Below are 11,872 nucleotides of genomic sequence, written 5' to 3' on the forward strand. Positions count from 1 at the left end.
AAGTGGTGGAAGAGAGGAGGCAGTACAAGGCAGGGCGCGCGGCCCCCTAGCCCAAACCGAATTGGACTAGGGGGCGGACCCCCTTTCCTCTCCTTCCTCTCCTTCCTTCTCCCTCTCCTCCTTCCTTTCCCCCTCCTAGTAGGAGTAGGAAAGGGGAGTCCTACTCCTACTAGGTGGAGGACTCCTCCTCCTTGCACGCCCTGCAAGGGCCAGCCAGCCTCCCCCCTTGCTCCTTTATATACGGGGGCAGGGGGCACCCCAAGACACACAAGTTGATCATTGATCTCTCTTAGCCGTGTGTGGTTCCCCCCTCCACCATAATCCACCTAGGTCATATCATAGCGGTGTTTAGGCGAAGCCCTGTGTCGGTAACTTCATCAACACCGTCATCACGCCGTCGTGCTGACGAAGCTCTACTGGATCGTGAGTTCGTGGGACGTCACTAAGCTGAACGTGTGCTAAACACGGAGGTGTCGTACGTTCGGTACTGAGGATCGGTCGATTGTGAAGACGTACGACTACATCAACCGCGTTGTCATAATGCTTCCGCTTTCGGTCTACGAGGGTACGTGGACGATACTCTCCTCTCTCGTTGCTATGCATCACCATGATCTTGCGTGTGCATAGGAACTTTTTTGAAATTACTACGTTCCCCAACAGTGTTATGACAACACGGTTGATGTAGTCGTACGTCTTCACGATCCGCCTGATCCTAGTACCGAAAGTACGACACCTCCACGATCTGCACACGTTCGGCTCGGTGACGTCCCACGAACTCTCGATCCAGCTGAGTGTCGAGGGAGAGTTTCATCAGCACGACGGCGTGATGACAGTGATGATGAAGCTACCGGCGCATGGCTTCACCTAAGCACTATGACGATATGACCGAGGTGGATTATGGTGGAGGGGGGCACCGCACACGGCTAAGGGATCAATGATCAAATTGTATGTTCTAGGGTGTCCCCTGCCCCCGTATATAAAGGAGCAAGGGGGGAGGCCGGCCGGCCCTTGGGGCACGCCAAGGACAAGAGGAGTCCTCCTCCTAGTAGTAGTAGGACTCCCCCTTTCCTAGTCCAACTAGGAGGAGGAAGGGGAAAGGAAGGAGAGGAGAAGGGAGAAGGAAAGGGGGGCGCCGCCCCCCTTCCCTAGTCCAATTCGGACTAGAGGGGGAGGGGCGAGCGACCCTGCCTTGGCCGGCCCTCTCTCTCTCCACTAAGGCCCATGTGGCCCATTAGTTCCCCGGGGGGTCCGGTAACCCTCTGACACTCCGGTTTTCTCCGAAATCACCCGGAACACTTCCGGTGTCCGAATATAGCCGTCCAATATATCAATCTTTATGTCTCGACCATTTTGAGACTCCTCGTCATGTCTGTGATCACATACGGGACTCCGAACTATCTTCGATACATCAAAACACACAAACTCATAATACCGATCGTCACCGAACGTTAAGCGTGCGGACCCTACGTGTTCGAGAACTATGTAGACATGACCGAGACACGCCTCTGGTCAATAACCAATAGTGGAACCTGGATGTTCATATTGGCTCCCACATATTCTACAAAGATCTTTATCGGTCAAACCGCATAACAATATACGTTGTTCCCTTTGTCATCAGTATGTTACTTGCCCGAGATTCGATCGTCGGTATCTCAATACCTAGTTCAATCTCGTTACCGGCAAGTCTCTTTACTTGTTCCGTAATGCATCATCCTGTAACTAACTCATTAGTCACATTGCTTGCAAGGCTTATAGTGATGTGCATTACTGAGACGGCCCAGAGATACCTCTCTGATACTCGGAGTGACAAATCCTACTCTTGATCTATGCCAACTCAACAAACACCATCGGAGACACCTGTAGAGCATCTTTATAGTCACCCAGTTACGTTGTGACGTTTGATAGCACACTAAGTGTTCCTCCGGTATTCGGGAGTTGCATGATCTCATAGTCTTAGGAACATGTATAATGTTATGGGGAAAGCAATAGCAACAAACTAAACGATCATCGTGCTAAGCTAACGAATGGGTCAAGTCAATCACATCATTCTCTAATGATGTGATCCCGGTAATCAAATGACAACTCATGTCTATGGTTAGGAAACATAACCATCATTGATTCAACGAGCTAGTCTAGTAGAGGCATACTAGTGACATTCTATTTGTCTATGTATTCACACATGTACTAAGTTTCTGGTTAATACAATTCTAGCATGAATAATAAACATTTATCATTATATAAGGAAACATAAATAACAACTTTATTATAGCCTCTAGGGCATATTTCCTTCACAACCCACTCGGGCGCGCTTGGGCCCCCAGGCGCGCCTAGTGGGTTGTGCCCCCCTCGGGGCACCCACCAAGTGCTGCTCTGGCCCATCGGGAGTCTTCTGGTCCATAAAAAATCCACAAAAAGTTTCACAGTGTTTGGACTCCATTTGATATTGATTTCCTATGATGTAAAAAACAAGCAAAAAACGACAACTGGCACTGGGCACTGGGTCAATAGGTTAGTCCCAAAAAATGATATAAAGTTGCTATAAGATGATTGTAAAACATCCAAGAATGATAATATAACAGCATGAATACTTCATAAATTATAGATACGTTGGAGACGTGTCAGCAGGGCAAGGCAAGGCCCCTAGGCGGCCGGCGGCCAGCCCTGGGGCGCGCCCTGGCCTGTCCCTTCCCTTCCCACCTATATATATGTGGGAGGGGGCACCTAGCACACACCTGATCAATTGTTAGCCGTGTGTGGTGCCCCCTCCATCGTTTACACCGATTATTTTCTCATAGTGCTTAGGAGAAGCCCTGCAGAGATCACTTCACCATCACCATCACCATGCCGTCGTGCTGAAGGAACTCATCTACTACCTCGATGTCTTGCTGGATCAAGAAGGCGAGGAACGTCACTGAGCTGAACGTGTGCAGAACGCGGAGGTGTCGTGCGTTTGGTACTTGATCGGTTGAAGCACGAAGAAGTTCGACTACATCAATCGCGTTGTGAAACGCTTCCTCTTACGGTCTATGAGAGTACGTAGACACACTCTCCCCCTCGTTGCTATGCATCTCCATGGATAGATCATTGCGTGTGCATAGAATTTTTTTGTTTTCCATGCAACATTTCCCAACATGAGCTCCTTGGTATGGCTTGCTTTCAGCTTGAGAAAACGGTCTAGCCTCTGCGTGATGCCGTTGACTCTATGAAAGGTTGGATGTTGCAGATGGAGAGCTTCATGGAGGGAGCTGAGGCTGCACTGGGCGGGCTCTTCCTGACGCTGCCTGTGTTGCAGACTACTCATGTGTTGTGCCCTTTGGTTGTGCCCAATGGCAGCTTCGACATTGAGAAGGGAGATGAGCTTCATGGTCGTTTATCCCCTCGTGCTAGGGCTAGCTCACCGCCACTAGCCTCTGAGGGACTTGACAGTGATGTGGTTGTGACTCCGGTGCTACGGATCATGCCCGAGCTTTGGGAGTTGTGTGGGGGCCCGGTTCTGCCTTTGTGCGTCGAGCAACTGCAGGTAGACCCTCCCGAGATCTCGACTATGGCTTTGCCACCAACATCACCCCTGTCGAGCAATATTGTTGATGCCGAAGAGAGTAGTGATTTGGACGGTGCGATCTCTCGCTTACCTAAGTCCATTGGGCGACAGGCGTCAGCCATTGAGCGCGAAGTTTCAGATGTTGCCGCCCTTCCCTCATCTACGACCATCGAGCAGGTGATGCTTGTGAGTAGCATGGCCATTGAGCCAAGTGTGTTGGCACCTACTCCAAATCCAGATGCTCTTTTCGCGAAGGAACTTTATGACTTGCTCGCTTGCGTGGAGGTTGTTAGACCTGGTTTGGGCAAGTCGATTGCTTGCCTCTTGACGGGGACGCCAATAAGGGGTAAACAAAAGAAGGTGGGCAAAGGCAAGAGTGGCGTCATAGGCAAGGCGTCTCTGGTTGCTTGATGGATGATCTTCGTTCTCTCTGCATGTCCTCTTGGATTGGGAGGTGCATGATGTCTTGTGTCGTGATGTTCTTGTCGGGATTCACTTGGCGTAGTAGGAATGTCAGGGTTGTGCGTTCCGCGAGTTTGGTAAGGGCCGATTGTGCGGTTGTGGGGTTTCTTACCATATGAGCAATTAGTCCCTACTCTATTTGTGTAGGTTTTCGCCCGGTTTTCCTTAAATTAACTAGGAAATTCTCTTCTTCTTAATTAGTCGATGCGGCAAAACTTTTGCCAAAAACGGAGGAGACAAGTGATTCTGGCCGCTCTCGGCTTGCTGCAATCTTTTCTTCTATACTTCTATTTCAACACTAACGAAAATAGAGGGAAAGGGGTAGATAGCTAGGCACGGCTAGACATGTTTGTGCCATCCCACGGACCCGGGCGTGCTGCTGAGACAAGCAGCATGGCAACTACATGCCTGCACTGCTGCTGTCGATGTTGACATGCATGACACACACACTGTCCTGGGCTTGTGCAGTGCTAAGAGCAACTCTAACGCGCCAACCCAAACTGTCTATGTGTGTCCATTTGGGTCGAAACTGGCACAAAAATCGACCCAACACGCCGACGCAAACGGACCAACATTCGGTTTTTGGCCACGCATGATCCATTTCAAGCCCAAATTTGGGCCAGCCCTTGTTTTCTCCTGGTCCGGTGGTCGGTGGCACATTTGTCATTTCCCCCTTTCTCCCATTGACTGCCACCACACTCGGCCTCCCCTCCTCGCCGCCACCGCCAAGTTTCAGTGCCCAGGCCAGCCAGCCGCACCCAGATACCCCCTCCCCCAGCAGCACGCCATCACTCGAATGCCCCATACTCTGGCGTTGCAGGAATGCTTTTGCCGCCGTCGCAGCACTCCAACGTCGACGCCACCCCCTCGCCTCTGCCGCCGGCAGCACCTCCTTGCGTGTATACCTTGCTCGCCGGACACCACCATGTTCGCCTCCACGCTGACAGGCCTGCTACCTGGTATCGGAAAGGCGCGAGGCTCTTCACCGGCCGGCTTCTTCCACCACGCCCGCAAGGTATTCGGCGGTTTGCCTGCAAGGTACAAATGAACTCCGGTGACAAGTACATTTCCATAATTTCATTTGCGATTCAGATGATTTTTCATCCGATGAGGAGGAGATTATGGCTGCTGCTTTGGTCAGCTATGACCACATTAGTAGGAAGGGGCTCGATCCCGAGGCATACTCCGAGGTTGAATTGCAACACACACAGAGGGAGAGAGAGGCCATTGCCTACTCTAGCAGGACTACTTCAAGTCCCCTGACCCGCTCTTCAAACACAACCTATTCTGACGCCGCCTCCGGATTGCTAGACATGTGTTCAACCGTATCCGGGAGGGGGTGGTGGCGCATGACAACTATTTCGAGTGCAAGGAGGATTCCCGGGAAAGATTGGCATCTCCTCTTATCAGAAATGCACTGCAGCTATTCGGATGCTTGCATACGGAGTACTCGGTGATCTCATTGATGAGTATGTTCGAATGAGCGAGTCCATGTGCCTAGACTCCATGTACACATTATGCAAGGTGTGGTAGCAGTATTTTTGGCCCGGATTACTTGAGAGAGCCAGCTACTGCAGATATAGCCCGGTTGTTGGCGATCAATGCTAGTATGCGCTTTCCGGATAAACTGTCTCAGGGTTGGGATGGGGGGCGAGTGCGCGCAGCCAACATCGATGTGATCGCGGTGCTCCATGACAAACCGTCCGCATGAGTGGACGGCGTCGTTACGGCAGGCCTTGAGGATAGCAACAAGGGAGGGAGTGGCCCTTCTGAAGACGACCACGTTGGGCCTTTTCCAAATGTGCCAACAATAAAGGTGCACACAAGCCAATGTTTATATACACGAGTCAAAACAAATAATAAGCAAGCGAGCCCAATATGCAGAGCCAACATGGCACCAAAACTAGCCAGCCTACAGTACAGAGCCAACATGGCAACACATAGAAACGCTCACAGGAGGCCCGCAATGGCAAGTCCTAGCCACTAGCATATTCTTGTTCGTGATGGATATTATTAGCCACCAATAGAATCACGTATATTTGTAAAAGAATTTACTAAAAGAATGTATTATACCGTGCGTACGTACAGACTCGGCCGTGGGTATTGTTGTGGTCGAGTAAATGTAGTGTACGTAGGATGTATGTACTGTGCTATGCGTACGTATGAGTTACTGTTCCTTGTAGTCCTTGTTATTGTATGGAGCGAAAAGCTCGGCGATCCAATTGGCCTTGCGGAGCGTGGCGGAGCCCAGGTCGGCGCACATGCCGTCGCTGTCGTGGATACTGTAGGTGGAGATGCAGTGGCGGCGGTAGAACCGCGTGGTGCGGCGCATGGCGTCGGCCTCGCCGGCGACGTGCCCCATCATGGCCTTCACGCTCGGCAGCTCGAACCGCCCCTCCAGCAGCCCCGACAGCCACCGGCACCGCAGCTCCGACGTGTGCAGGTTCGACACGCTCTCCACGAACCCGACGAACGCCATGTTGGGGATCAGCGGGTGGATCGTGCCACTGCCAAAATAAATTGCAGGTCAGCGTCGATCGATTCATATATGTTGGAGCTTGGAGCAAAAGATAATCGCAGGCTATACACGTACCGGTAGAGCGGCATCATGGAAGACTTGCCGACGACGAGGTCGCGGAAGGGCTTTGGCAGGACCTCACGGAGCTTGTCCTTGCCCTCGAAGCCGGTGGCGAGGAAGACAAGGTCCGCCTCCACCTTGGTGCCGTCGTCGAGGACCACGCCGTTCTGCGAGAAGCACCAGCCGGCGGAGGTCCTCTTGAAGCAGACAAGGCCACGGTCCGCCATGTCGAAGAAGCCCTCAGGGAGGATGGCCATCTGGCAGCTGGCGTAGTCCTCGACGAAGGGGTGGTCCGGCGTCAGACCGTACTTGCCCAGCGGCAGCTTCCATGACAGGTACGACTCGATGAACTTTGACACCCCTGCCCGCTGCACCACCAGAATTCAAAACACAACACGTTGCTCTCAGATTGTGATATGCATGCAAGGTCTCTAGCATGCACACGTGCATATATATGTTAATACGTTCATAAGTATTTCCCTATATACGTGCATGTGTATCATGTACAAGTTTCACGCTGTGAGATGAATTCTGAGGTACACATACCAGCGGGCTCATGAGGCGGCAGAGGAGGGATCGGAAGAACCCTTGGTTGGGCCGCTCGTAGAAGAGCTGAGACAAGCGTGTGGAGTAGAACATGGAGAATGGCAAGCCCCAGATGGAGTACGATGGCACCACCCAGTGCAGGGTCCGCACCAGCATCGTGCACGGCTGCCCTCCCTCGCCTGCAAACAAACAAGCAAACGCGACCGGTTAATGGGTCGATCCATATCAAACACATCTCGATCTAGCTCTTGTTTCCTACACGGAATCATGACTCATCCAGTTGTTCCTACTATACTAACTAGATGATACCCCGCACGTTGTTGCGGGAATATTTGCAATACATTTCGATGATATGTGATTTCTATGGAACGTAAATAGTGATACTACGAAAACTAAAATTGCAAATCCATATACTTTATTGTGTTCGATTAATGTATTGTAAAATATCTAATATATGTTTGCATGTTGAGGTGGACATTTTCATGTGCATGAATGCATGTTGTGAATTGTGATGGGTCTTTCGTTATGCATGTTGCTTGATGATGTGGCATGCTTGCATGTTGAGAGAAATATATTAATGGGGGCTAGCTATTTAGATATAGAAGATTTCAGGTCTTTACTCCAGCTTGGGTTCTAGAGCATTTACTATCTGGTGAGAACTGGGCGTGTCAGTTTCTCCGCTCTGCAAATGACTGCGTTTTGGCTGTATAGTGGACTATTATTGTTTTCTTAATGAAAATCAGGGGTAAACCCCTTTTGATAAAAAAAACTAATTTCAGGTCAAGCGTCAACCTGTTCGGTACCAGCACTGATTATACTATGTTTTGAGAAACTGCTGAAATGCATACTCAAGTGAGTTTGTTAGGACGCCATGCCAGCTACCAGTCTAGTTTTGAAAGTTCGGTTGGAACGGCAGATAATCTTTGTTGCAAATCTGCTACTACTGGTCAAACATGCAAACACTTTGTTACATATATGATTGAGTGATGCTTATAAATTGCTCATGCGGTAAAAGTCAAGGCGGTATGCGTACTGATTGCGTCTAGTGTACTTTGAACTTGTAAATGCAAGAGACCTACCTAGAATTATAATAGTGCATGATGAAGTGTGCGAGGGGTCAAGACAAGAGTGACCTTTTCTGGACCAGAGTATCCAACTCTCCGAAATCTCTAAGGCACATGTCACCTAATATGGCATGTATTATTCAGACATCCACTTCATCGAATGATGGGACGTTTCCACAACACATATTACTATCCTGTTTTGTTTTGTTATATATAAGCTCTGTGTGAACTTGCTTGGCATATTCTTTTTCTACATTATGATAGCTTATCTGCCTTCTGCTAGTTTCATGCATAGTTCCATGTTGAATTTTGTCCATATTTTAGGAGAATTTTAGTTCAAACCATGTTAAATCTTCCAATCAATATATACGCACCTTGGTTTGCCTGGGCACATTCGTTGGCTAGATCAATAGCGCTCTTCTTGTAGCCAACCACCACAGCCTTCTTGCCTCGCATCAGTTCAACGGTCTCCTCCTCGCTCAGCTTGCAGTAGTCCAGCGAGTGCATCACCGTCCCCTTGAACACCTCCGGCCCCTTCCCCGGCGGGAACACCGGCATCCGCGGCACGTCGCCGTACTTCCCCGTGCACATCACCACGAACTCGAACTTGTAATACTGCAGATTACCGTGCGTGTGAGATCGATTGAATACAAATTATCTTGAAACCAGCATGTCAAAGTATATATGGTACCTGAACGGTGTTGGAGTCGCCGGTGACGATGCCGACCTCCCACATGGGCTTGCCACGGAGCGGATCCTTGCCGGTGCCGCTCCACAGCTCGGTGAACCCGGCCCGGGCGCCGCTGAGGAACTTGATGTCCACCACCTTGGACCCGAATGAGATGTAACGCCAGAGGTCGAACTCGTCGGCGTAGCCCTCGAGGTAGTCGACGATCTCCGAGTGGGTCGGGAACGAAGGGTCGTCGCGGTTTTTCCAGGAGTAGTCGGAGAACTCGTAGTCCGGGCGGGGCGTCTGCAGCCGCGTGGTGCGGTAGACGCAGTGCTTCCACACCCCGCCGACGGACGGCGTCGCCTCGAACACGACGGGGTCGTAGGCCGCCATCTGCTTCGCCGCGGCCAGGCCGCTGATCCCGCCGCCGATGATGGCCACGCGGGACACCGGAGGCACGGTCTCCCTCGTGGCCCGTGCCGCTTGTCCTTGCGCCATGGCCATCGTCTACCCGAGGTGTTGGATGGAACTGGCTGTGTGTGTGCTGATTGAGGTGATCGAGGGATGTGTGCGCACTGGCTAGCTGCTTCTTGCAGGCGTAGCTAGGAGGCTGCGAGAGAGATGATTCTTGCAGGCGTAGGAGGCTGCGAGAGAGCTAGAGCTGGAGGCGCTGTTGAGCTTTGTGTGTGTTGGTGTCGACAAGGGAGGGCCTGGTGTATTTATAGGGTTAGGGATGCTAGCACGGGGGCTCTCGAGCATGTGAGCTTTCCACAGTTTCTCTTAGAAAACGTACGGAAACGTAGGGAGAGAAGAAATGCCGCAGCTAGCGAACTGGAAAGCCGGCCAGCTAGGTCGGAGGTATGCAGGTCTGGAGAGCACGCATCCTCTTTTCCTCTTGGCTTTTGAACCAAACGACTAAATTAAGTTTTGTTTCATATTTGAGTTTCCGGTGACCAGGTCTTTCAAATGAGAACCATTTTGATGAGTTTTGAAATCTTTGTTAAGTTTCAACTTTTATAACTTGGTACGAGCGACTGACAGAATCGTAAATTCCAGAACCAGTGGCCAACAAAATCGTAAGTTTTAAATTTCAACTATAAAACTTGGTACGAGCGACCGACAAAACCCTATGTTTCAAAAACTATGACGGACAAAATCACAAGTTTAAAAAATTAAAATTCTAAACTTGATGTGCCCTCGTGCGGGATCCAACGACTTTGCAGATCACAGGGCGATTGGGCAGCTGGCACAGGTTGGGCAGATGCGTGCCCCGGGGAATTTCCGGCGTGCAGGTGCACACCAATGCCAACATCTTACCATCTACCTAGAACGAAAATGACCCGGTGTGTACCCCTATAAAATTACACATGTTGACACTTCAAGTTGGGCTGTCAAACATTATGCATACACACAAAAAATATCAAATAAAACGATTTGGACCCAGTATCCGTATAAAATCACACATGCATATCACTTCGAGTTGGGGTCTTAAAAATTAATCATGGGCTATTTGTGAGTTGCCTGAAATAAAGTTTTGTCGAAGTCATTTTTCATGAAGAAAAAAGGGGGTGGTGCATGGCAACAAGGCTGAGACAAGGTCAGCGCGGAGGCGAGCATAGCAGCAAGGCCATGACAGGGCTGAAATGTCTGGCCGGAGCATCCCAGTGAGGCCTCACCAGGACCTGATTGGGGACGCCGCGGCTACGATCGCATAGGACATGAAGGAGTTCACATGTTCAAGGGAGAGTTCATGAGTGGTTTTCATTTTACACGGCGCGGAGTAGGCCGTGCCGGGACAGAAACAATGTGGCTTGCCGCGGCATTGCCGGCGGAGGAGAGGCATGGGTGAAGAAGGAGATGGGCTCGCGGGAGGTGAAAAATGGAGCAGAGCCGTTGGACTGAAATTCAATGGCTAGGAAATTTGACTGGCACCAAAACGTTTTTAGGTGACTTACAAATAGGAAATCCTTATATACATACATGAAATCAATTGGAAGGAATTTGGACCTGGTGTCCTCTGCATCATGGAAGATGTACATGGTACTCCCCTGCCCACCCGTATGCAAGCATGTATGCACTGACTCGGCAATACCTAGTTTCCACATCATTCTATTTTACAAATTTTATTCTTAACAAAAAATATTCTAAACGCACGTACGATACTGTATGTACTAAACTTGACTTGATCACCTCAGATGCACCGACCGTAAACTGGCCATGTCCTTTTCAGACACATGGCATAATTTTTTTTTACAGTAAACTAGCCATGCATGCACGACCGTGTCAAGCCGGCCCCTCCATCTCGTTCCTCTGATCATGTGGACCGGGAGAAACTTAATCGTACGTAGCTTTGGACCGGGGAACAAGGAAAGGGTTGTGTGTAACCCGGACGACGGCCAACGATCTCGACCGTGCCTTCCCATTTTTGGCTACGAACGCGCCTACATGCATGGCTATATCTCCCATGTCATGTCACGTCGCCAGCTGAATGTTCCTTTCAGCCCTATGTAGCTAGCTAGCATGACCTTTAATTTGGTTGTTGCCACGTCTTGTCGCGTCGTTTCATCCGTGCTAAGCTGTGCGCGGACTATTCTTTCCCTGTCACCGCCGTATGGAAGCAGCAAACCAAACTAATACAAGAAAACAACTTGAAAACTTCAATACACGTAGTGGTACTTTTCTACGGATAAATCAAACTACTGTGCTGAAACTCCTGCGGCTCTTGTGAATAGTACCCTTCCATTCTTAAATATAAGTCTTTTTAGAGATTTTAATATGAACTACATAAAAAATGAGTGAATATACACTTTAAAATATATCTATATACATCCGTATATAGTCCATGGTGAAATCTTAAAAAAGACTTATATTTAGAAACGGATGTAGTAGCTAGTACACCATATATAAAGAATTTGGTACATTTTCATAATTTTGGACTTTGCTACACATTTCACTTCAGTGCCGTACTAGGCTTCACTTTTGTTTTGGCGGGACGCTTCACTTGTTTAAAA

The 11,872-nt window shown here is 49.8% G+C and overlaps 1 protein-coding gene across 1 annotated transcript; it reads right to left on the reverse strand.

Moving 5' to 3' along the window:
• Positions 1 to 6,170: 6,170 nt before the first annotated feature.
• On the reverse strand, positions 6,171 to 9,359 carry LOC123081533 (probable flavin-containing monooxygenase 1). Its single transcript, XM_044504099.1, has 5 exons — positions 8,883 to 9,359; positions 8,566 to 8,806; positions 7,128 to 7,306; positions 6,597 to 6,949; positions 6,171 to 6,510 (listed from the first exon to the last, which is right to left on the reverse strand). The coding sequence occupies exons 1-5, from the start codon at positions 9,357 to 9,359 to the stop codon at positions 6,171 to 6,173; spliced, it is 1,590 nt and encodes a 529-aa protein (XP_044360034.1).
• Between the last annotated feature and the right edge of the window lie 2,513 nt (positions 9,360 to 11,872).

This window comes from Triticum aestivum, chromosome 4A (genome assembly GCF_018294505.1).
Source record: "Triticum aestivum cultivar Chinese Spring chromosome 4A, IWGSC CS RefSeq v2.1, whole genome shotgun sequence".
NCBI classification, from domain to species: domain Eukaryota; kingdom Viridiplantae; phylum Streptophyta; class Magnoliopsida; order Poales; family Poaceae; genus Triticum; species Triticum aestivum.

Coding starts and splice junctions, on each gene's coding strand:
- LOC123081533 (XM_044504099.1), bottom strand. CDS start 9,359: ATGGCGCAAGGACAAGCGGCACGGGCCACGAGGGAGACCGTGCCTCCG. Junction 8,807..8,882: donor GCGACTCCAACACCGTTCAG/GTACCATATATA, acceptor GGTAATCTGCAG/TATTACAAGTTCGAGTTCGT. Junction 6,950..7,127: donor GCCGCCTCATGAGCCCGCTG/GTATGTGTACCT, acceptor CTGGTGGTGCAG/CGGGCAGGGGTGTCAAAGTT.